The sequence below is a fragment of the Neomonachus schauinslandi genome, chromosome X (assembly GCF_002201575.2).
Source record: "Neomonachus schauinslandi chromosome X, ASM220157v2, whole genome shotgun sequence".
Lineage (NCBI taxonomy): Eukaryota > Metazoa > Chordata > Mammalia > Carnivora > Phocidae > Neomonachus > Neomonachus schauinslandi.
Window position 1 is genome coordinate 15,946,616 of NC_058419.1, and position 26,381 is coordinate 15,972,996.

Consider the following 26,381-nt stretch of genomic DNA (forward strand, 5'->3'; position numbering starts at 1 on the left):
TGTTTCTAGAACCTAGGCAAGGTGCAAGCTAAGTTTTCATTTCCTGAGGATGTACACGGAAAACAATGCCAGTGCTCTTTGGACGTGGCGTTTCCCATGTCAATCAAGTCAGCCGCTGGGAAATAAAAACCAAGCCACAGATTGCGACGCCATCAAAAATAACAACGCTTTAACATCCAAAGTGGGCAGTTCAAGTGGCAAAAGGCAACTAAAAGAAAGAATGCCAGAAGACCAAGGAAGTCCTCTCTTGTTTTTAGGTACAAGCTTAGACTTCCAGCCAGAGAGCAAACGTATAGCTTAAAAGCCTGGGATCGAGTCCCACATCGGGCTCCTGGCTCAGCGGGGAGCCTGCTTCTCCCTCTCTCTCCTTCTCTCCCCTCTCATGCTGTTTCTCTCTCTCTCTAATAAATAAATAAAGAAAATCTTAAAAAAAAAAAAAAAGAGCCTCAAAGCCATTTTACAAGGGTCACTGTAATCAGCAAACTGAAAATCCGGAATGATGTTTACCTTTTTGTTTTATGACACTTACTAGTGAAGGTAAATTCTGATCTGGCCAGAAAGATTCTGGAATTGGCCAATGTCCAACAGGAACACCAGTCTTAGAGTTAGGTCGTACATAGATGAGCTTATGACAACTATGCCATGGTTGAGCAGCAAATGAATTGCTTGGCCTGGATGAATCCATAAGTCCATCTAAAAGGTAAACAAAGACAGATACTAAGGCATCAATTTCTTTTTACAGCTGCTGATCTTCTTGCACAAAATTTTCAGCTCCAGGCAAAGTACAAAACAAGCCAAAACGGTACTTTGTGAAAAAAATGAGAGAAATCAAAGACTCTATCAGGATTTCTGAATGTTCTCTCTAGCATTTTTCATCTAATCCATCCCTCTAATCCAACACCCCACCCCCATCCTTAACCATGCCCCGAACACCTAGTTATATGGAAAACTATTATAAAATTAGTTTTCAATTTTCTGAATTTGGACACATAAATTACCCCCACCAAAGCACTAGAGTTATTTTTTCAAATTAGGTAAATGAAATTGCTCATCCCTTGGTATAGTTTTTACATTTTTGGGATCTGACAAAGTAGGTCATAAATTCCATTTAGATTTTCTTTCTATTCCCAGTTAGGTGGGGGGGGAAAAAAGTATTCTTTACTAAACAGACCCAATGACCACAAAGGCAAAATAAAAACAATCCAGATGCACTCAAAAAATAGAAGGAATGTTGACAATACAATCTACATATATAGTTGGGGGAGGGAACATAAAGCAAATGCATCGAGTTTATTATGGACAAATTCATGATAGTTTCCCCAGCCACCATTAAAATTCCATGGAAGCTGGGCATTGTATAATGCTGAAGGATGTATCCCGAATGTATTTGAATTGTTTAAACTAGCATATTTCATTTGTCCACCAAAAGAGGGCAAGGCAGAGTTATATAACCTTTGATGCAATGATTCAATAGTCTATATTTGTAAAAGAGACGTTTTAATGATTTGAGTCATATTTCTTAAATTACAGGTCATTTGATTTACTTATTTAAGTGTCACTTTAAACAAGTAATTACTTTACGCCAGGAGATTTACTAGGGTCCATGGATCTCTAGGGAATACATGTAATGGCTTCAGGGGACCAAGAGACCCCCCTGAAGTTGAGCTCACAATTCTGGGGATGTGCATCTTTCTGAGGAGAGAGTTCTTAGATTTCTTCAGAATCTCAAAGGCTAAGAACCCTGGACAAAGGGGAAATGGAGCTAGAAAGAAAATCTGAGCTATTTACAGGACACCAAATCCAATAGGCTTTCCATAGGACTGTTCCCAGTTCACATTAAGATAATGAACACAGAAGTATGGATGGAACCGTCAATCATTAGCAAGAAAACGTGTCCTCCCTCAATTAATTTAATGAATTTCAAATAGGCTGTGAGTCCTCAGTCTTCCGTGGTGGGTGTTCTTAAAGTGGCGTCCAAGAAACCCTAGAATTAAATACCAAATTGTATTTGTGTGGCCTATGTCCGTTATTCTAAGGAGGGCGGTCTTTACATTTCCAACAGCTTCTTAAAGGGTTCTGGGAACTAAACATCAAAAGGGTCAGGAACCACAGGATCCATGGCTTCAGACAGGAGCACTTGTCTTTCTGAGCAGCCCCCACTGATTGTGGCCACGCAATGCCAATGTATGGATCAGGTGAGACAAGCACCATGGGTAATGATGTGTGTGAGCGCCCAGGAACGAGGAGAAGCGGCCTTGCAGAGTGCTCCCAGGGAGCCTTGCAGCGCGGGGATGATGTGAGGGAGAAGACCCTTCCCCTATACAACAGTACTTCTGCGCTCAACTATTTTGCGATGTTGAACTTTCTGTAAAATGTCACTTGAAGAGAAAAGTTTCAGCAGTTAAAGAGTGGGCGGGGAAATCCCGGTGTAGGATCTTATAGGACATTAAGCAGTTTCTGGACAAATATTCACAATCTCTTGCTGACACGCAGTGACAAACACGTATTTCCTAAAGATTGCTTGGCACATTTGGGGCTCACAAGACCAAAACCAGGTTACTGTTTAAGTGGCACTCCGAAGTGATTCTCTAGATATTTCGTGAATTGAGAGGTGAACAATGCAGTGTATCGCCAGACTAGGACCAGGGGATATGAAAAGGGTAGGGAAAAGGAAGAATTTTCGTAAGAGGATTTGACACTGAATTAAAGTTGTTAGAATCTGACCACCCAGGCAATGAATGAATGGCAGCTGTTTGGACGGATGTGTGTAACCCCATGAATGGGTGTAGACAGTAAAGACCATGTCTATTATGCGTTTAATGTCTTCCCCATCTCCGATCATTCTCCAGGGTAAAAGGAAAAAAAGTCATCTACTGTACCTTCTCCAATAGGAAGTGGATCTGGTCCCGTTTTTTCAAAGTTAATAACTACACCGCTCTGAATTTTCTGAACTAGAGATTCTAAACACTGATTCAACATCCTTTGTGTTCTAACACAGTAGGAGCGACCTATACCAGAAGGAAGAACAAACAGTGTGAGTTTGATCAAATAAAATGCGACTTAACAATATAAGCATTTGAAATCCTAAAATACATCTCCAACGGATCATAACTACATTGGCAGCAAACCTCACACTCATGACGAGAAGAAGCAGCAGAGCTATAAGATTCGGGAGGAAAGCAGGACAAGACAGAATATGGCGCTTACAAGGAATATTGCCAATACCTCCTGTGACTTCACACATCTGAGTGATGGCGGACTCATCAGTCGGTACACTGCCTAGTTGCTCTGATTCCGTAGAAGCCAATCCAGGCAAACGCAACACCAGGGCAAATAACCTTTGATCCCAACGAAAAGGTTCTTTGGTTAGTTCACTTCCGGGCAGAGGAGAATTCAAAGGGAGATGAAGCTGATAAGGCAAAAGTTGAGACGTTTCATCATAACAACCCGTGCAACAGTGAAGAAAGAGTTAACAGGGTCACTTTTCTTTCGTGGACTCAACAATCTTTCAGGGCTCGTGAAGATGGAAGGTTTGATCAAACTTATTCTTAACTGGCAATGCGGGCCTCCCACAGAAATAGCGGCATGTTCTCTGCCATTTAAGCGAAACTTAAAAAAAAAAAAAAATGAAATCTCACCTCTTCTTGAACACCAGCAGTACTTGTTAACTTGTTTCCATCTGTGATGGTAATTAAAATAGATGGTTCTAAAAAAAATGGATTTCTCCCCTAAAATACATTTAAAAAGTATTAGAGCCATATAAAGTAATAAAATCGTATTTAAACTTTTTTTTTTTTTTTTTTTACATTTGCCTTGCCTTTACATTGAGACAGGGATGTCTCAAGTGTGTGATAAAATTTGCCTGGATAAATAAGAAGGAAAAGATTAGGGACTGAAGCGGGTGGGAATCAAAATAAGGATCCCTGCTGAGGTGACATTCAGAATAAACTGAGGAATTCATATCATTCAGTAGTGATTTATGCTCTGGAGCCAGGACAGTGACTCTGGTTATTGTGCGCAGAGTTTTCTAGAGTAAGGACAACAGGAGCACCAGATGCTATCTTGCCTTTCTCTTATTCTAGAGCTTTTCCATTGAATTGGGAGAGACGAGGGAGTTCAGGACACTGAAAATTTCTCCTTAAAAGCCTCGTTCCAATATTTCTCAGCAATTTATTCATTCCATTCTCAGATAGCTGATGATCTGATGGGGTGGCAATTTTCACTACATATTTTATATGATCAAGCCACATACAAGGACCCCCCCCCCGCCCCCACCCCAAAAGAGGGATCTTTTTTAAAGCAGGTATTTAAAAGATACGGACTTCCTTTTGGCAGTTGTGAAAAGTAGCAGAAAACTCAGTAACCACGCCCAACTTTAAACTCTTACCCCAAGTCACCAAAATAAATTAGCTGTACTCACTCAAAGTTTTTTTTACCTGTCCATAATTGTCTATTCCAGATATTAATCTATTGAGATTTAACAAATCAAATGAGGATCTTAGAGCCTGACCAAGAGTAGTCAGTCCAGAAGCCTGAAGATTTTTTAGTTCACTCATGAATGTTGCGTGATTTTCCTTCCAACCAGCCTGAAAACCAAACATTTACAAAGAAATTCCCGATTATACAATGAACAATATATAAAGTGCAAGCAGCCACTAACCTCTAACAAATTAATAGTTCCTTGATCTAATCCTATTCTATGTCTTGACTGACCAAGTGGAACTAAAGCAAGCAATCAGTTTCAGAAAGATCTGTCAGCATTAATGACCAACAGCAAAGATGCAAACAGTGCATTCGTCCATTACGGCTGGAAGGCTCTGGCTCAAGAAGTCCAATCTTCTGTTCAGGTCCAATCGAACCTACCCAAACACCTCAGTATTTACCTTACTTTGACACGGATGATGAGCATGAAGTGAGGAGGAGAGGAAGGACTATTTTTAAATGCACTGTCCTTGATAGAGACAACTTGCTCTTGACTGTCTGATCTACTTGAACTTTTCTAACCAAGATTCTTCCGCCCAAACAATATTTTCACTTTAAATAAGAGTCCAGGGGGAATTCTAGGAATAGAGCCACAACTATTTGGAGACAACCCTTCTGGCATCTTCAAACATTCAGAAAGCCCCAAATCTAGGAAAGGGGGGAGAAAGAAATTTAAAAAGTTCTGGCAAAGAAGCAGCACCCCCTCGGCACCCCCAGCAGCCATGGACAGCGGCCAAGAACCAGAGACCCAAGGCCAGCAGCCAACATGCTCTGATTGAATGGTTTGTAGAAGAGAAGGAAAAGATCACGGTGACTGGTCAGTCACGGCCACAAAAACAAAGCAGCACCAAATGCAAAGAAGAGAAGCCAAAAGAAGACTTGGCAGCTAAGAGCGGGTCACAGAGAAGGCCAGCCAGGGACACAGCAAACAGCACACAGCTTGGCAACTTGGTGGGAGGAATGGCCACCTGGGTCTCGGCAGCCCCGAGGGCAGCACTGTGAGATGCTGAATGCTGAAGTCATGCCAACTGGGCCAGGACAGCTGGATGTGGAAGCAAAAGCAAATAATAAGCGATAAAGCATTTAAAGGTCATGTTTAGCTGAAGGCATCCTGTCCATTATCCACGCAACCACAGCAAACACTATCTTCGCTAGTTGCCCAGTCTCCAGAAGCAGTTTGGGTCAGGATGAGTGCGAGACAGACTCGGGGCGGGGGGCGGGGGCGGGGAGGGGGCAGAGTCTGCGTGACCTGGAGCGAACCTGTTGGCTCTGAGGACCTAAATTGTATGCTCTGCAAATGAAGAGGGTTAAGCAAGCAGGGACACTGCGTGAGGCTGCGCAAAACACAACCCAAGGGAGGGGTCATTCCCGTTGGAATCCGTGAGAATGGCGCCCCCTTCCGCTGAACAGTCCAGAACCTGGTTAAGATCCAGTCCAGTCCAATAGTCTGGGATTCTGTGAAATTAAAGATGTGCTTAGTTGTCCTTTAAAAAGACTCCTAACAGGTGCCTGGGTGGCTCAGTCGGTTAAGCGTCTGCCTTCGGCTCAGGTCATGATCCCAGGGTCCTGGGATCAAGTCCCGCATTGGGCTCCCTGCTCAGCGGGGAGCCTGCTTCTCCGTCTGCCTCTCTCTCTCTCTGTCTCTTATGAATAAATAAATAAAATCTTTAAAATAAAAATAAAAAGACTCCTAACATATCCTATAGAGCGAAGGATCTAAAGGTGAAACCTTTCCACGTGCTCCTTTGGCCACACTGTGGATATGACTTCTAGCGCCCAGGCAAAGTAGAGCATGAGAACAATTCCTTGTGGCCCCAGGGAAATCTTGCTGGATTAGACAAACTCAGCTTTACTTAAAAGGAAGGCTTGTGGTGGAAATTGTCCTCACCAAATACCTAGAAACATCAGAAGGGTACAAATCACACTGAGTTCAAAAATAAGCTTTCTTCCTTGTGGCCGAAGAGAAAGGTCTGCCATTGGCAGGGACAGAGCAAGTCTTTCCTTCAGTCAACACATTTGCATGGGCCAACTTGGCCGCCCTGGGCAGACCGTTACAGGCCGGGGATATGGAAAGGGCTCAGCCCTCGAGGAACTCCTGCCACAGAGGAATGAGAAATGCAGTTCTACAGGCTGAAGGGACAAGTGGCCAGAAAGTCGGGGAGGGCTTCTCACCGAACACGGGGCATCTGCGGAAGAGCATGGGGCAACCCGCCCTGATGGTGGGAGTGGAGGGGCACGCCAAGAAAGAGAACGAGCGTCCATAGAAGGCTAGGGCTTCATGGGGAACCGCAAGTAATTTGATTATCATTGCTCTGGGTACATGGCGGGAGGCGAGGCCAGTAAGTGGGGCCCTCACTGTACGGTGCTTTGTACGTTGTGCTCTGTAGTTTGGATTTTATCTGTTGGCTCTGGGAATGACTTGAGGTTTTTAATTAGGGGAGGGGCACGATCAGATCTGGATTTTAGCAAGATCGTTCCGCTGGGGGGCTGGAGAATAAATTGGGGGGGGTGGGGAGGCTGAAGCTCGAGGCAGGGAAACTGGTTTGGAAACTGTTGCAATAGCTTATGGGAAGAGTGACGAAAGCCTGAGCAAGAGCGGCGGCGAGGGAGAGGAGGCTGCCGATGAACAAAGTGTTTCAGAGGCGGAGTCAGAAGTTCTTAGGAGCTAATTAGAAGGGCTGGGTGAGGGAGAAAGGTCGTCCATTAAGTTGAGCTTTGTGGCCTGGGCAAATCTGAGAATGGCCCGTCGTTCACCCACAAGCCACTTTATACAGTTGACTTCTTTTTCGGAGTTACTTCACTACAGCGAGCACTGAACTCCCGGGAGCCACAGTAGTTCAGGGCATGAGCAAAGAAAAATTAGCTGACTACTTGATTTGGGGAAGGGCTGAGATAAGACATGAGTACCACGTAAGCAAGCACCCTGTAACTCATCCATATTTAAAATAATGTGTCCTGATTGTTCATCATCTTACTAATCAATCTGTCAGAATAATTGCCCTTTGAGTCTCCCCTTATACTATGAATTGAAAGCATTTTACAAATTGTTTCTGCACCTGAATCACTGGCATTGTTTTTAGGTCAATTCCAATTCTTTGCGGTGAATGGAACAGTACAAGAAATTTGGATGCTACTCCCACCTCGGTACCTCAAAGTGTGGGGGCCACATGTGCTACCCCAAAGCAATAAATGTCTTCGGAGCAGTCTAGCTCCTTCAAGAGAAAACCGAATGTCCCTAAATGCATTCCTCACAATGCTGAGGAGGGAAAAGCCTATGGATTAATCTCAATATTTCGAGAACCTTATTCATGAGACAAATTTCTTCCCAAAAGATAATTATAAAGAGCTAGTGGCAGAAAGTAGATGTTTATATTCTTCATTCTCATTCTCATTATACTCTTCATTGCTCGGAGTTGACTTTTTTTAATAAATGAATTCAGGACAGCCCATTTACCTTCTTTTTTTTAAAGATTTTATTCCTAAGTCATCTCTACATCCAACGTCGGGCTCGAACTCACAACCCCGAGATCAAGAGTCACACGCTCCCCCGACTGAGCCAGCCAGACGCCCCCCCGCCCCATTTACCTTCTTAATACAGTCTTTTCTTTCAACTTACTCCAAAGGTACCCTACTCTCATGTCTGTAAAATCTTGACTCATGATGATGAGTTCCACACATTCTTATGGAGCTCTGCAGCTTACTAAGCACTTTCCCATTTCACATTTGTGTAGGACAACCCTATAAAACAGGCATGGTATTACCATCCCTCTTTTGTTTTCCTAAACCAGGAAGAAGTAAGACTTAAGTAGGAGAAGCTGTGGTCAGGAAAAAGAAACTAGGAGGCTTGAATTAGTAATCCAGGCCTGAGGGAATCAGGGCCCGAATTAGGATGGGAAAGAAGAGGAAGGGGTTAACTGAGAAACACTTCAAACCAACAAGATAGGACCTGGTGACAGACAGACCATGCATGGGCCTACAGGAGACAGAGCAAAAGATGATGACAAAACTTCTAGCCAGAGGATTGGGACAAAGGATTAACCTGGGATGAGTGAAATCCTAAATTAAGAGTTTACGGTCTTCCCAGGTCAAGTTTTAAAAAGTCTCCCAGAAGTCAAACGATGATGGTGACGACGATGATGATGGTGCTGAATAATAATGAGAGGTAATGCGTGTCTGGGCCGACGTGTCAGGACCCCACTTACACTAAACACAGTATCCTCCTCTTCCGGGCACCACCACAGCCCCATCAAGTAGGTGCTGCTCTTATTTCCATTTTATAGTAATGGAAATAGAAACTCGTCCAGGTCGAACAACTAGTAAATGACACAGCCAGGATTTGAACCCAGGTAGCCTAAGTTTAGAGCCTGCCAATTTAAACCACTGTACTAGAGAACCTTCTACCTATTCCACATATTCACCTCATAGACAGGCCTTGTTTTAGTAGCTTAAAAGTTCATACATTTATTGAAACTTCCAAATCTCATTTCACTGAAGCCTACTTTCCCTGATGTCTAAATGCAGGCCAGTTGGGTGTGGAGAGCAGTGACCTAGGACGTGGAAGACCCTGGTCTATCCTGGCCGGAACTAACTAGCGAAGCAACTGGTCCAGAGGAAGTCGGTTACCCCTTACTGGGGCTGTTGCCTCATCTAAGCAATGAAAAGGCTGAAAAACCACCGCTAAGGTCCCTTCGAGATTTCCTATCTTCTAATTCCATACCGTTATATAAATCTGACTTACAGAAAGAAAACACCCCACATCTTAATAAACATGTTAATTCAGGCCTGGTTGAAATTTGTAGAGTCAACTGAACACGTCTTTGAATACCAACAGAAAAAGTATGGGCCTTTCAGTCTGTCAGTGCCCCCTCGGATCACCACGGAAAGGAGAGAAGCTGCACTCCTTTCCCTGGAAGGGCGAAGCCTAAAAGAAATACTTTCCACTCTCCTCTGCGGCCTTACTTCCATCTTCTTATCTGACTGCTGGGTGTGGCAACAGGAAACTGGCATGCTCCCTGTAGGCCTGTTGCTGAAACTCTTTCTAATTTTCTGGTATGTTCTGACATATGTTGCTTAAGGCGTAGGCTCTATAGGGGAGGTCTAGCAACGTGTGAACAATTTGGGAGCTTTTGGGGAACACGCACCTAGGCTGTGTCCTCCAGTCTAGCCTTTGTCAGGAAGACAGCCATTACTTGGACTCCCGTGTCTTATTTCGTCACTGGTTTCAATGAACGAGGGAAAGGAGGGGGTGCTATTTAGTGGCTCCCCCCAAATCTCACCATCCTAACACTTCTCCTTCCTGAGCTTCATCCCATTTTGGCCAGACCATTTCTCCGATTCATTGATTTTTATTTATTTTTCTTTTTTTAAATGGGAGAACCCTTTCCTCCGTCGAAATCATGCCAGAAAGTGTAAACAAGTCACAGAGATAAAAGCAGATCAACTGTCCTTGAAGGGGATGTGGGAGTGGCGCTAGAGCCCTTTGGGAAAAGCCCTGCTCCATCTCTAAAGGGCACTTGTAATCCTTTTCCAAAATATAAATGACCTTGTTAGGCTTAGTCTCACGTGCAAACTTAATGAACAGGCTGTGACTCTCCCCCTCTAACGTAACCGAAAAACAGACTTAGGGCAGCTACAGCTCACCTTCCACAAGAGAAGTGCCCCCTTAAAAACTATGTAAATGGAATACTTATAAATCAAGAAATAAATGAATAATTCCAGTTCTCTAGGGTGATAGCTACTGAAAGGGAATCGCAGAGAATCTTCTCAAAGAGCAAAAATAGAGCTTGTCACAAGCCTATCTGGACACTCCCCTGAAAAATAATAGTTCCGCTCAGCCCAAGTCTTCAGAGCTCGTTAGTAAGCCCTTCGTGATGAATAAAAAGGCCTCCCTGGGATTCAGGGAGAGACAACACACACTGCTTCCCTCTCCTTGACAAGACTTTCTTTTTTTTTTTTTTTTAATCTTTTATTAAAGGAAATGAAATCAGCCTGGTAATATTTGCCCTTCATAATCCCAGATAGAGGGCTATCCTGGACCGCGGGCTCTTCTTCGAGGTGGTTACAAACCAGATGATTAACGGATTTGAGTATTTTCCCAGGTGTCTCAAGTTAAAGCCAAGGAGTTTAAATTTAGCAGGGCCACCATTTCTCCTGTTGAAAGATACACTATTTTCCTTTTTTTTCCATCTGGCCTCCGCAAGCTGGGGGCAAACTGGTTCTGCAGCAACTCCAACGATCGGACTAAATCAATTTCCACCGCATTTTTCGAGCAACTTACTTTCTTCTCCCATCTGACGTTCTATCAACTTTGTCACCGCATACCGTCCTTGCCTTGGTAAACTGACCAGCGAGACAGAATGACGTGAAGAGTAGGAAGTCCTGCTTTTCCAATCAACTCTGTCTCCCGAGGAGACGGATGACTTTTCCCTTGGTCTTTGCCCTTAGCCTTATATGGAATATCTGTGCGAATTAAAACTTTAAAACTTCTGGAGTTTTCTTCTCACAACAAAAACAGACTCTAATTCTGAGAGATATAAGACAAGGTTTTCTTGCCCTCCTACGTAAACAGACCACTGTGATAGCTGAATCACTTTAAAACATTCAAACTTCTTTTGAAATTGTATTTACAGGCCGCACACTTAGAAAGGAGCTTGTTAAAATGGTGAACTACACGAGAAAGACACCATATCATTAAAAGAATGGAACTGTCTTGCCTCCTGTATCTCCTTTAAAACTCTCTTCTGGTATTATATTTTCTGACCCTGACATTTTTTCCCCCCTCAAAACTCTAGCGATTTGGACTGATTTCACTTTTGGGGGACTCGAGGTACTGATACACTTTCAGGTTCAAAAGAGGGGGTCTATTATTCTGTGTTACTAATACAGCTTTTTCTTATAAAATTACTGGTTTTAAGAATATCCGGTTATCTTGGATTCCTGTTGTCAAAGTCACTTCCCCAGGGGCACTTAGTGTCCTGAACTTGCTAAAATGCTCGAAGTGCATTTATTTGATTAAATCGGTTCTCTCCCTGAGAACTCTGAATGCTACCATTCTGTGTTTCAGTCCACCAATTAATTTCCACCCACGTGCTTCAGGAAATACTACCAGTCAAGACCACACACAAGAATTCTGGCTTACTTGAGTCCTCTACCTGTTAAAAAAGTTACAATTTCTTAAGAACTAGTACATTGCAGAAATGTATCTGACAGTGAGCAGCCTGCAGGACTGTTTTTCCAGCAGATGGCTAAAGGCCCTCGTGAGTGTCTATTTTTTTAAAAAGATTTTATGTATTTCTTTGAGAGAGAGAGAGAGAGAGAGCACGAGCAGGGGGAGGGGCAGAAGGAGAGGGAGAGAGAGAATCCTCAAGCAGACTCCCCACTGAGCACAGAGCCCAACGTGGGGCTTGATCCCAGGACCCCGAGATCATGACCTGAGCCAAAGTCAGACATTTAACCCACTGAGCCACCCAGGTGCCACCATGAGCACTTATTTTTTGAGTAAACGGGGGAAAGAAATGATTCAGTTTGATTCTACTGACACAAAATTCACGATTTTGTGTCACCGGTCTCTTTAGAATACCTAGTATGAGGTTTTTTTGTTTTGTTTTGTTTCGTTTTTTAGTGGGTAGGATTTTAGGATTTTTTTTTTTAGTGGATAGGATTTTTTAGTGGATAGGATCGTTATCCTAAAGATTAGTCTAAAATATCTGCAAAATGGGGGCGCCTGGGTGGCTCAGTCGTTAAGCATCTGCCTTCGGCTCAGGTCATGATCCCGGGGTTCTGGGATCGAGCCCCACGTTGGACTCCTGCTCGGCGGGAGCCTGCTTCTCCCTCTCCCACTCCCCCTGCTTGTGTTCCCTCCTTCGCTGTGTCTCTCTCTGTCAAATGAATAAAATCTTTTAAAAAATAAAATTAAATAAATAAAATATCTGCAAAATGCATTTGTGAGTTTTCAATTCTTACCCCAGAGAATCAGATGAAATTATGAAGTAGCACACCTCTCACTTGAAAGCATGGTAAGATCAAAAGAAATTTGATCTTCACCAGAGGATGCTAACACATAGAAACTGAACTTTAGAAACTTTTCTCTGAGAATCAGTTGTACTGTTACTAAAGGAAAAATACTTAGAGTAGCAAAGAATTTGCCAAACTCCATCAGATATAGTGTTAAATGCAACCTCTCTCACTCTCAGACCATTTCAACGGTAGCTATTGACCTATTATCAGAAAAAAAAAAAAAAAAAGCCACTGTGCAGATCACGTGTTCAACTGTTGAGACTCTGGGTTCTGATAGGAGACATTTTTATGAACACATACACAAAATAAAAATTAACAAAGGTGGCCTTGGAAAAACACAAGGACAGAAGTGAGACTAAGCCACCGAAACACTGCAGAAAGACTTGAACAGAGGAGACCGTAGAATGGCCGCTCATGACTTTCCAAAGATTAAATAGCATCTCTTTCCTCCAGACTAATTTTTTAAAAGATTATTTGTTTATTTATTTATTTGAGAGAGAGACAGGGCACGAACGGGGAGGGAGGGCGCGGCGGGGAGCAGAGGGAGAGGGAGAAGCAGACTCCCTGCTGAGCACAGAGCCTGGACTCTGAGATCACAACCTGAGCCAAAACCAAGAGTCACCCAGGCCCCCCTAGACTTTTTTTTTAATAGATTTTTTTTAAAGATTTTATTTGTTTGACAGAGAGAGACACAGCGAGAGAGGGAACACAAGCAGGGGGATTGGGAGAGGGAGAAGCAGGCTTCCCGCTGAGCAGGGAGCCCGATGCGGGGTTCGATCCCAGGACTCTGGGATCATGACCTGAGCCGAAGGCAGACGCTTAACCGACTGAGCCACCCAGGCACCCCCATTTTTCTAAAATTTAAGGCAATTTTGAATTCCATGCCTCAATTATTCCCCTGCGTGCCTTTCGGTTATACGGTCTGTCCCGTACTTTTTCCGGAAAGAACAGTGGAAATAATCTAGTCTAATCCCTTCATTTTACAGATAAGAAAATCGACCCTATAAAAGGAAAGTGACTTGCCCAGGGTCATGTATCTATCTAATCAGCGGCAGACTGTGGCTACGTGCTAAAGTGACACCCCTCGCCACAGGTACATGACAGTAGGTGGGGTGACCTACTAGGCAGGATGTACCGTAACCACTTTCTAGAAACTGATTTTTGTCAAAGGACCTAGACTTAACCAGACTTCTAACACACAGCTCAGAAGCGTCACTATGAGGTGGAGATCACAGTGTGTCGACACAGATGTGTGAGCTTTTTTTTTTTTTTTAAAGATTTTTTATTTATTTGCAAGAGAGAGAATGAGAGACAGAGAGCATGAGAGGGAGGAGGGTCAGAGGGAGAAGCAGACTCCCCGCAGAGCAGGGAGCCCGATGCGGGACTCGATCCGGGGACTCCAGGATCATGACCTGAGCCGAAGGCAGTCGCTCAACCAACTGAGCCACCCAGGCGCCCCAGATGTGTGAGCTTTTAAGAAAAATGGAGAGAGCTTTGACCTGCCCATCTTCAGCTTTCTCCTACAAGAAATACACCAGGAGGGACCCCCACTTTCCAATGCCGTGGCTGTATTAAAGCCTAGATAGTCTCCCCCAGAATCCTGTTGTCTCCTGTCTAGTTATGCAGGCTCCCTTGGGCACAGACAAATGCAAAGAGAACCGGGGCTCCTGAGGACACAGCCGTGCCTTCAGGCAACTGCAGGCCGATTTAAATCACATCTTGGTCTAGTTCAGGCTAAGCAACCTCCAAAGGTCATATTCCACCCTCCTCCCTCTTCCTTTTGCAACTTCTCATCATTATAATAAAGCACCTTCTGTCACATCCTCCCCCTCAAGTCACACCCTTATTGGAATGCTGCCAGTTCACTTTCTCTCCTCCCCCCCACCAGCCTCCGGCTATCTGGGCTCTGCATCTCCCCTTCCTTTGGTTAACTGATGCTCTAAGGGCTGGCATTAGGAATGGGGAGACCCAACTCAGGGGGTGGAAGAGACAGGTCTGGCTGAAGCGCGGGGCTCCTGTGGGGAAATGATGGGGAATACGTTTTATACACACGCATGGAGCACATCCCAGAGGGCCCAGGATGGCACCCATAGGCCCTGGGGAAGCTTTGAAGACCTGGGCGGGGGAAGGAAGTGAATATGATGAAACCAGCTTTTTTAGAAAGTTAGCGGTCAGTGTGGAAAGCGTAGGAATTTGGGAGGCACTGGGGAGACCAAGTCGAAGGCTGTTATAGTGGTCAAAGCTCAAAAGGTCAGGACCCGGCCTCAAGTGATGGCAGCCGGAAATTGAGTTGAAGGAACATATGTAAGAGATATTTCAAAGGGATGATGGACAGGTCTTAGAAGAAATGGAAGGACAGGGTCAAAGCTGAATAATGCCTGGCTTTCAACCCTGGGTGACTAAAAGCTGGGGAATATGGAAGAGGGGATAGGTTCAGGGCCACAGGGTCTTCCTGATGTGCCTACCATGAACTAAGGGCAGGAGAGACAGCCAAGTGGAGATGTCCTGTAGTCAGCTAGGTAAGAAGCTGAAGATGGAGAGGCATCCGTGTGGAAGAAATACTAGAAACCATGAATGAGGTCAGATACATTGACCAAGAGAGTGGATTTGGAAGACAGGGAAAGAATATAGAGGAGGCAGTCAGTTTCTGGAAGGAAGGAGTATTAACAGTTCCAAACGTGGTCAAGAGCAAAGAGAATAAACATGAGTAAATTGGCCCAAGTAGCTATATAGTGAATCCTAAGACCTTGAGAAATCATATTTACTTTTCTCACTAGTACTGTTCCTTACTTGCACAAACACAAATGCTTTCGGTCTTTTGTTCATTAGCATTCAAGTCCAGAGTCTGGCTCTTGGTACTAAGTTTACTGAACTGTTCAACCTACAGGTCAGGATATAGATAATGAGAGAGCAAATGCCATTAATGACGAGTATAATCAGGCAAACATGGTTTAAGAAATGGCACTCCAGGGCGCCTGGGTGGCTCAGTTGGTTAAGCGACTGCCTTCGGCTCAGGTCATGATCCTGGAGTCCCGGGATCGAGTCCCGCATCGGGCTCCCTGCTCAGCAGGGAGTCTGTTTCTCCCTCTGCCCCTCCCCACTCTCATGCTCTCTGTCTCTCTCATTCTCTCTGTCTCAAATAAATAAATAAAATCTTAAAAAAAAAAAAAGAAAGAAAGAAAGAAATGGCACTCCACTTTTCCTCCCGACATCAGGCACATCAGCACGAAAGTCTTCATACGCCTTTTCTCCGGTTAAGACCCCAGTGGCTGGGGGCGGCGGGGGCGGGGAGGGTGCATCTCCATTCCTTCTCTGAAGTCCACCTCTCCCAACCTAACTAAGCAGGAAGAAATACAAGTGACCTGGTTATGGCAGGGGTCAGGGGCCTGGGGAGACTGGGTGATGTGGAGGGAATCAAGAAGGTAGCATTAGGTAAGGCACAGGCCAATGCATAAAACACTGCAAGGGTGCTTCTGGCACCTTCCAGCCTTTTACAAAACCACTCTGCCTCCCCACAGGTTATGGATTAGAAGAAACGAAATGGTTACTGTGGTGTATCTTGAACATCTTTCTTTTCCTTAGGAGAAAAACATGTATCAGGAGATTCATAAAGTGAAAGTGGCAGATCAGATTCTGGAAGCCACTAGCTAGGCAGAGACTGCCCTGTTGCTTTTTCAAGCCTCCCACTCTTCCTATAGGGCGGACTCAGCCCCGGAGGACCGGCCCTCAAGCTCCACCCCCAACATACAGCTACTATCTCAATCTCTACTATCTCAATCTCTACCACCTCCACACGCTGTCCTGGTAGGGGCAGAACCAGGGGACATCAAACGCCAAACCATTTCACAAACGAATGCACCGTGATATTCACCTAGAAATAGTCAGGAAAAAAAAATAAAATAAAACTAGTAACCCTGGCAGTCATAACTTTCATTCACTGAGTGCTTTGCTCTAATACCAAGCACTGCTATATCAAGAACAACTATAAATAAGAGCATGATAATTCTGTCTAAAAAACATGGCTCCAGGACGCGTATCAGAATGGGAAAATACCAGTGAGAAGTTATTAAAAGGAATGCTCTCCCATGACTGATAGGAAAAGTCAAGTGGCTCATTTAGCGAAGGCTCTGGAGTAGAGACAGACCCGGGTTACTATTCGGCTGTGTTATAAGTAACCTCTGGGCCCTGGTTTCTCTGAGTTAGCCTGGTCGGGAAGATAAATGAAATAAGTGCTTTATATTCACTGGCAAATTGCCCTGTACATAGGCATGACTCAATAAATGTCAGCTGCTATTATTAGAAAGCCACTGTATTATTGTTCACAATTATAAGAAAGTAGTTATAAGGCCAATCATATCTGTAAAAGCCAGATAACGCTTTCGATGACAACACAGTGGGTTTTAGGAGGTCCCAAAACTAGGTCTATAAAAATACGTGCCCTTCAGCAGTACATCTGCACTTTCGTCCAGACTCAGGATTGAACATTGCTATTTCTTCCTTAAGTAGGAATCATTACAGTAGCAACAAGATAACGTAGTCACTTCACTTCTGTAACCCCCATTAGGGGGACCAAGGTTAGAGAGAGGAATAATCACGGGAGCTCTCCTATCATGTGGACCTGGACCTCCCCCCCTCCTTTTAATGATATAAGACAGGGCTCTGGCTAGGAAACATCGAGAACGCCTTCAATAAGAGCAGGGATACAAATCCCCCTTTGTTTCTTAGGTTTTATACTATGCCAAGCTAGAGAATTTATCCTTTATCCTACTTTTCTTGATGAATGCTGTTCCTAAGGATTCTTGGGCCAAGAAGCTCTATAAATCGAATCAGGGCTATGTCCCATATTTCTAATAACACTAAAAGCATGCAACATTTAGGGCCACTGGCGAGCACATATTACAAACAGAATTCTGCATTCCTGGAGTTACATTAGGAGTTCACACATATATTCTATTGTACTTAGCCTAGGAAAACACTTCTAACCCAACCAGTTGGATCACCAACTGCATCCAAAAGTCTAAGCGACCCAACTGGCTTTCAATTCAAACAAGAATGGGATGCTTTCATATTTTGCCCCAGGGCTGAGGGTTATCAACCCATCAACTCTGAACTGTATGATAACCTTTCATGCACAAATGAGTCCATTATGCTGTTAATTTTAAACAGAACTTCAAGGGAAAAGAGCCTTCTTAGCAAATAGTTTCTAGGACATGAACGTCATAAATATCTTAAGAAAGAATATAAATTAACACTGCTGTCTAACAGAAATATAGTGCAAGCCACATATGTCATTTTATATTTTTAAGTAGCCACATTTTAAAAAATAGAAATAGGTGAAAGTGATAGTATATTTTACTGAACCCAATATACGAAGAGTATGATTGCTTAAACTTGTAATCAACCCAAAAACTGTTGAGATACTTTATATATTTTTGTACTGAGTCTTCAAAATCAAGTGTTTAATTTACACCTACAGCACATCTTGATTCAGACTAGCCGCCTTTCAAGCGCTTGATCACCAAATGTGCCCGGTAGGTGCTGTACTGAACGGTGTAAATATGGCCGATCTAAAACATGAATGGAGGGGCGCCGGGGTGGCTCAGTCGGTTAAGCGTACAACTCTCGATCTGGGCTCAGATCAGGATCTCAGGGTCATGAGATCGAGCCCCTGCTGGGCATGAAGACTGCTTAAGATTCTCTCTCTCCCTCTCCCTCTGTTCCTCCCCTCCCTCTCTCTTTCTCCCTCTCTAAAATACATATATGTGGGGGGGGGGGTATAATAAATGAATTAAAAAGATTTAAAAAAATAAAACACGAATGGTGTATTTGAAGAGCTATGCCTACCCTCACTGCCACCTCAGCCCTTCACCCTCCTTACTGGAGCCCTTAGAGTGTCCCTACCCCTCCCTGGGACCACTCACTAGTCACCAGGAGTTGTGAGGAAGAGGGGAAGGATGTGTTCTTAACAAATCAGCCTGGAAACCCAAATCCATTTCCCCATAGGAACAATGACAAACACAATAGTTCTGGGCTAAGCGACATGAAGGGTTAAAAAGGCTTTCCTGGGGAGGAAGGTCTGGGAACCTAATCACCATTTAGAACATTGCATCCAGGAGATAGTGTGTTCCCACCTCCCAATACACACACAAAGGGACCGCCTGGATCTCTCATTTATGCTCTTGGCAAAAGGGAACTGGACGCCATGTTTGACCGCTCTGTGAAACTAAGAGCCCTGTCTCAGAAGCAGTTCTAATCATCTTCCTGAAGCACAGGCAACCTGCGGAGGACAGGAGTTGCCCTTTCCTCCCATGTGCCCTGCCTTTCTGCCATCCCTCCCACCCCAAGCCCAGCCTCAAGGCCAAGAGCTCTCAGGTGGTCAGCACTAATGCAAAACTAGGCAATTTCAACCACATCTTCTGGGTCCCCTCCCACCTTTCCTATGTCCCTCTCCCCAGCCCACCTCCTCCTCCACTACTGGGAATAATCACCGAACAAGCGCACAGACAAGTCTAGCCCCATTTCTCTTCAACTCCGTCTCCTAGCTCTTCATCCCCGGAAAAATGTACACACTCTGGCTTGGAGGTTTCAAAGCCCTTTTGTGACCCAGTCACAGCTAGTTACAATCCTGACTGGAGAACCTGAATTCTGTTTGTATCTTGCCCACCCCCTTCCCTCACCTCCAATCTGTTGGTTAAGGGTCCACTGCTCTTGACACATCCCATACCTTCATCCACATTCTCCAGTCACCTTTTTTCCAAGGACCATTCTCATGACCCTTGATGACTAGGACCATGACTTTTACCCTTCTGGTGTCCCCTTGGGCCAGGTCTTTCAGGCCTAGATCGTAGGGCCCTAGACGGTTGTGGTGGTGATCCACTGTCAGATTTCTCTTCTGTAAACACCACTTTGATCCTATCACCACCGTGCTGATAAAAGCCAGACCAACAGTTACCTGCAGGGGAGGAAGGGATTGCAGGAAGAAGCAAGAAGCATTTTCTGCGGTGACGGAAATGTTCTGTAGCTGGCCCTGGGGCGGTGGTTACACGAACATAGAAAGGTTTGTAAAAAGGAGTCAGGTCGTTAAGATGGATGTATCTCAGTAGATAAGTTATACTTCAACCAACAAAAGAAAGGGGATGCACATACATTGGTCTTGTCAAAGACACAGTTCTCCCAAATTATAAACCTGAACCTAAGCGAAAACGCTAGCTGTCATCAACATTAAACACGTCTATCCGTTAATAGCGATCACCCTCTGAAGGAAGAGTAGCAGAAACCGGAGCAGGACTGGGTAGCTGTCACATTTCATACTGCTTGAGATCTTTTTCTCCCATTCATTGAGTACCTGCTAAAATCCAGGCACTCCCTAGGTGCCCGGGGCACAAGTGGAGAGAAGTTCAAATATGGGGCCTTAAAAAGCTCACGTGAGCACTGAGAATCACCGTATGACGTGCTGACTGCTGGAGTTGAGGTCCGGACAGTGTTGCAGGATCACGGTGGGAGTTGTTATGCCCTTTGGAGTAGAGGTGGAGCAGAGGGGCAGGATGACTTTGGAGAATATGGAATGAAGACATATAGAATGTCAGGCCAAGTGTGTCCCAGGCAGAGGGATCAACAAGAGGCATAGTGAGTCTGGGGAAGACAGCCTACTTTCTCACTGTGGCTGGAGCCTAAGGTCCAAGAGAAGGCACAGCTGGGAAGGTAAACTAGATCACGGAGCCCTTGGAGGAGCCTGGATTCTACTCCGAAATGTACTGGGGGAGCCACTGAAGTAAAATCTCTCAGTAGGGGGATGACTTTATTTTACTTTGTTTTATTTTGAGGATGACCAATTTAGTGGCAAGGAGGGGGAGGAATCAGTGGGGAGCAAGAGCGGAAGTAGGGAGACCAGCTGAGCGACAACGAATGGACAGAGGAGAGGTTTGGGATAGGAACAGACTGGCCTCCACAATTCTGTCAGCACTCCCCCATCATCCGCCAGTTCGTGCCGAATCTTCTACCGAAAACTTTGCTTTTTTTTTTTTTTTTAACATGGAATCTTGTTCACTGCAAAACAAAACCACCAACAAAAGTACAGATAGAGTGGCATATACTTGAGCGATGAAGGGTTTTCTGGATAAGCTTTCACTAAAGTTCTAATTCCTCGTGTAAAGGAAAAGTGTTACCCCTCAGAGTACCTCACTCAGAAAATTCTTTCCAGGGGCGCCTGGGTGGCTCAAGTCGGTTAAGTGTCAGCCTTCAGCTCAGGTCACGATCTCAGGGTCCTGGGATTAAGCCCCTATAGGGCTCCCTGCTCAGTGGGGAGTCTGGTTCTCCCTCTGCCCTCCCACCCCAGCATGTGATCGCACACTCTCTCTCTCAAATAAATTAATTAATTAAATCTTTTTAAAAAGAAAAGAAAATTCTTTCCAGTAAACTGTATTTAACTCATAGGTTGGACAAAAGTCTGTAAGCATTTACTTCGTACCTATGTATGTATAACTGATACATCGTTATATTAGTTTCAGGAGTACAACATGTTGATTTCGTATTTGTATATATTACAAAATGATCACCACAATAAGTCTGGTTAACACCCATCACCATACACAGTTACAAAATTATTTTTTTTTCTTATGATAAGAACTTTTAAGATTTACTCTCTTAGCAACTTTCAAATATGCAATAACACTATTATCAACTATAATCACCATGCCATACATTACATCCCCATGACTTATTTATTTTATAACTGGAAGTCTGTAACTTTTGACCCCTTCACCCATTTTGCCCACCTCCCAACTCCTGCCTCTGACAACTACTGATCTGTTTCCTTGGGTTTTGTTTTTGTTTTGGCTTCCGCACATAAGTGAGACCACATGGTACTTGTCTTTCTCTGCCTGACTTATTCCACTGAGCATAATCCATGTTTTGCAAATGGCAAGATTTCCTTCTTTTGCGTGGCTGAATAATATACGTATCACTATCTATCCATTCATCCATCGATGGACACTTATGTCCCTTCCATACTTAGCTATTGTAAATAATACTGCAATAAACCTAGGGGGCTGGAGGGTGCAGGTGTCTTTTGAGTCATTGTTCTTATTATCTTCAGATAAATACCCAGAAGGGTATTTCTATTTTTAATTCTTTGAGGAACCTCCATACTGTTTTCCAGAGTGGCTGCACCAGTTTGCATTCCCACTCACAGCACACAAGTTTCCCTCTTCTCCACATCCCGCCAACACTTGTTATCTCTTGTCTTTTTGATAATAGTCATTAATTAACACATGTGAGGTGATACCTCATTGTGGTTTTGATATGCATTTTGATATGCATTTCCCTGATGCTGAGGGATGTTGAGCATCTTTTCATGTAACCTGTTGGCCATCTGGACGTCTTCTTTGAAGAAATGTCAATTCAGATCCCCATTTTTTAGGGATTTTATTTATTAATTTGACAGAGAGTGCAAGAGAGCACAAGCAGGGGGAGTGGCAGAGGGAGAGGGAGAAGCAGGCCACCGCTGAGCGAGGAGCCCAATGTGGGACCCTGGGATCATGGCCTGAGCCAAAAGCAGACGCTTAACCGACTGAGCCACCCAGGTGCCCCTCCTCTGCCCATTTTTAAGTCAGATGATTGGTTTTTTGCTATTGAGTTGGATGAGTTCTTTATAGATGTTGGACATCAATGCCTTATCCAGATACATGATTTGCAAGTATTTTCTCCGCATTCAGTAGGTTGCCTTTTCATTGTGTGAATGGTTCCTCTCCCCTTTTCTTATTTCAAAATGCCTATCATCGCATGCTTCCGAATGGCCAATGAAAGCTGAAAAGGAAGCAAGGTCAGGGGAGACACAGTTCATCATAGAAGTCAATGCACCCCCTTTGTGGCATTTTGAGATTCGAGTGCACCTTCTTGTCTCAGGGTGCTCTCACAGGCCCCCATTGCTACCGGTTCACCCAAAAGCACTTCCTTAGCTTCCAGCCACAGTGAAAGGCTCCCCTCTAAGTCACTCTTTTGTCCAAATAAGGCCCATCACCTATACTCCGGGGCATAGGCAAAAGTGATACCTTAGTTAAACTACCAATACATGTTTGGAACACCGATCATTTAAAGAGCATTAAGTTTACTTCCTAAATCTGTAAGCCAAACTGCTGCCTTTGCTGACACATGTGGACTCAGGCACGCAGCTACCAGTGAACAAAACTAGCTACAGGATGTGAAAAAGCAACACTCAAGGGAAAATTTCACTTTTTCAAGTGCTCTGTGTTTTCAAATTACAGACTTGGGATATTTCTTTGAAACATCTCTTCCTATTTATAAAAAAAAAAAAACAACTTCTGCCCACTATTTATAAATGTGTTTCAGCTATTTTTAGAAAAGTGACTCAGTTTTATGTTAAAAAAGCATTTCCTTCAATAAAAAAGAAATCATTTTAAGAAAGTAGCTTCAAACATCCAACTATTTTGAATATTTATTATATCCCCCAGTCTCAGGGCTCACTTTCTTCTCGGAGCCTTCAGCTTGCTCAGAACTAGTAGCAGCGACAAGCTTACCTCAGCTATTCACTGAATAAAAGGAAATTATGATTCATAGCAAAACAAAACATACAAGACAGCAGAACCTCAGCCAAACTATTAAGAACCAGTATGCAAAACAAGCCCCACTTTTTTTAAAAAACCCTGTATTCGTCTTATATGGTTACACTAGAAATTTAAAATATTAAACAGGGGGCGCCTGGGTGGCTCAGTCGTTAAGCGTCTGCCTTCGGCTCAGGTCATGATCCCAGGGTCCCGGGATCGAGTCCCACATCGGGCTCCCCACTCAGCGGGGAGTCTGCTTCTCCCCCTGACCCTCTCCCCTTTCATGCTATTTCTCTCTCTAATAAATAAGTAAATAAAATCTTTAAAAAAATAATAAAATAAAATATTAAACAGGGTTTCATCCCAGCTGTGTACACTAAAGCTGTATTTCATAAAAGTAATGTTAACACTTGTGACACTGTGTATAAAACCTGTCTACAAAGCAATGCTTGAAACAGATGTCGCACAAAATGCTTGCATTCCATATGCTTTTCATACGGTCCCCAAATCAAACCTCATTCCATCCCTGCCAAGCCGACTGCAAGTAACAGGTATGACTAATTTTAAAAGAGCACATAGCCATTCCTAGGGGATATGCAGTAAGAAGTTACTAAGTCCTAGGTGAAACACTATATTCATGTACTCCAACAGTATACATTAGAGAAGAATTCCAGTCACTGTAACTTTTCACAAGATTTATTGTCGGAGCCTGTAAGTGGATACACTGGGAAGAGTTCCACGCCTATTAGAAAAAAACCTCCCAACCAAATGCACAACTCCTGCCTGTTACACCACGAACAGAACTGAATCTTCTAGTAGAAAAAAAAAAATTCTCTCTGCAGTGTTTGGAGCTGTATATAACCAAGACCTGAGAAATAAGCAGTTATTCTGAGAAGAGATAAACAATGGCCCTCCAACTGTAGAGCAACTGAGAAATAACAGAACACAGTATTCTGCAGAAAATAAGCTACCAATAAGCCCTATATATAACATCACTTGGCTGAAGGGACCCAGGCTCTTAACAAAGCGTGAAGTTTCAAGTAGGAACTAAGATGCCCGCTGACAATCAAAGAAAGACCTTTTTGATAATCCATGTGACGGAAAACAGACCTTTCTGGCTCCCAGCTATCAGCTAATGAAAGACTCAACTAAATTTTAAGAAAAATTCACCAGATGTTCTAAAATGTCAGGCCTTCCAAATGCCTAGATCCTAAAAGCCAAAGAACAAATAGTTACCACATGCTGAGGGGAGGGTTGGGGGGAAGGCAAGGAGGGAGTGGCTGAGGAGACTCAGAAAAAGAAAATGCTACCAAAGATGCGGATCATTAGTGATTCAGGTACACACAGCAACATGACAGAAACATCATTAAGATCATTAACCATGAGCCATCTTCTAGCACATGGAGTTATCTTGTGAGATGAAAATGAAAACCCTGAGCGAACCTTGGAAAAGCATCAAGCCTAAATAAGAAGGCAACTAATGATCGGTAATTAAAAGCATTACCCAAAGTGCCTTCCCATACCTGACCTACGGCAGAAAACAAGGATCAAATTCAACTTGGAAGGACGCCTTTTTTTTTTTTTTTTTTCCTTAAGGGGAAAAAATGTGATCTATAACATGGCAGGATAAAATGAGCTAACAGATGAAGTTTCCACTAAAAACAAGATCCAACTTTTCCCCTCTGTTCCCAGAACTATCTGAAGCCTCCAAAATACCATGGATAAGTTACGCAGCCACTAAAAATTTTAAGTATGAAGACTATGTGGCAACCCGGAATAATTCATGGGACAAAATAGGTGGGGAAAGCAAGAACACAAAGTAATGTGTATATGTGGTTAAGATGCATGATGGTTGTTAAGGGGGGGGGGGGGAGACTTTCTTTTTCCTTTCCAAAGATTCTGTAAATATTGCCATGAAATGTTTCTATATCAAAAATGTTAAATAAGTTATCCTTTCAAGAAAAAAAAAAAAAGCCACACTGCTTTGTGGCTTATCCTTTTTACTACTTCAAATTAAAGAGAATTTCCAATGGCCACACTACAGATGGTAGGTTCTTATCTGCATTAGTACTCAAAGGGTGTAGGCTTTCAGACTTAGGATGTACAAACATCTGCTTCTCTATGTGGGAAAAAAAAAATGGTCACACCCTTTTGGGAAACTGACATTTTTTAAAAGCTTATGGCATTTTGAAAGCTGTCTACTCGCTGCAGTTTTTAATATAGATAAATCGAAAACTAAAAACAAAACCTCCAATCCAGAACAGTTCGGAGGGGAACCCACCAATCGAACTGCTAACCCAAGCTCCGAGTTACAAGATTAAAGCCTCCCTTTGGTTTTATTTCTGAAGGCACACTCTCTCTGGCCAACCATTCGGTTTTGGTAGGCTCCATTCTTTTAAACACTTCCCTCGCCTGAAAACGGATTACAACACATCCAGACTGCTGCTCCCCAGCACTATTAAGATGATTCTGAGAAAAAGAAGGCGTCTAGCAAAAGACGTCAAGGATTATGGTAATAATACATTTCTGAAATTTCAACATGCAAGCAGGACTCTCATGCAGGTTGATTTGATAGTCTGCGTTCTACTTTATCGGGCCACTGCAGGCAAGGAAGTTCTTTATCTCCTCACCATTCGGAACATAAATTAACTACCCCCACGGAGGTTAAATCCTCCCTCCTTTTCGCCTGTAGGTCAGAGTGCCGTGGATCAAATCATCGAATTTGGCTACTGCAGCCGCGCGCAGTCGAGTCCTCCCCCTTCCTTTCTTCTCCCGGGACAAATCCCTACGTGGCTAACAGCAACCTAATTTAGGATGTAAATAGGTAGGCCAGGTCCCTAAAAAGCTCGGGCCCCGTGTGAGTTCCAATCAGCACGTCCCCGCCCCAGCCCGCCGCGGCTTCGCCGGAGTCGGCAATGAAACACTAACAGCGGAGGTGCCCGCGAGCGGGCTGGAGTGGGCCGATCCCGGGGGGAGAAATGAGAAGTTTCTCCGGGTCTGAGGCCGGGGAGGCTCGCTCCGCGGGCAGATCTGCCATCGGGAGGGGTGGGGTAGAGACCACAGTCGTGCACAGGCTCCGTCTCCTCTCCGAGGGCCGGCGGCTGGCTCTGCCACGCTCTCAGCAGGAAGGGGAGGGCAGGGGGAGGAAGAGCGGGAGGCGCGGGGAGTGGGGGGAGGCAGGGCCGGAGGAGGAGCCGGCGCCCGGAGAGCCCGCGCGCCGGGCCGGCAGCACCTCTGGGCGGAGTCGCTCGGCCCGCCCGGCCTCTCGGCCGCCGCCGCCGCCGCCGCCGCCGCCGCCGCCGCCGCGCCCGGTGCGCCCCT

The 26,381-nt window shown here is 44.3% G+C and overlaps 1 protein-coding gene across 5 annotated transcripts in view; it reads right to left on the minus strand.

The window, feature by feature from the left end:
- LOC110575719 (integrator complex subunit 6-like) overlaps positions 1 to 26,381 on the minus strand; it is a 52,615-nt gene that overhangs the window by 25,205 nt on the left and 1,029 nt on the right. For all 5 annotated transcript variants that reach the window (XM_044911995.1, XM_021684737.2, XM_044911994.1 and 2 more), the window contains exons 3-7: positions 4,437 to 4,586; positions 3,639 to 3,728; positions 3,226 to 3,409; positions 2,880 to 3,008; positions 530 to 693 (exon numbers count right to left, since the gene is read on the minus strand). In XM_044911995.1, coding sequence (XP_044767930.1) covers positions 530 to 693; positions 2,880 to 3,008; positions 3,226 to 3,409; positions 3,639 to 3,728; positions 4,437 to 4,586 — 717 coding nt within the window. The remainder of the gene's footprint in view (positions 1 to 529; positions 694 to 2,879; positions 3,009 to 3,225; positions 3,410 to 3,638; positions 3,729 to 4,436; positions 4,587 to 26,381) is intronic.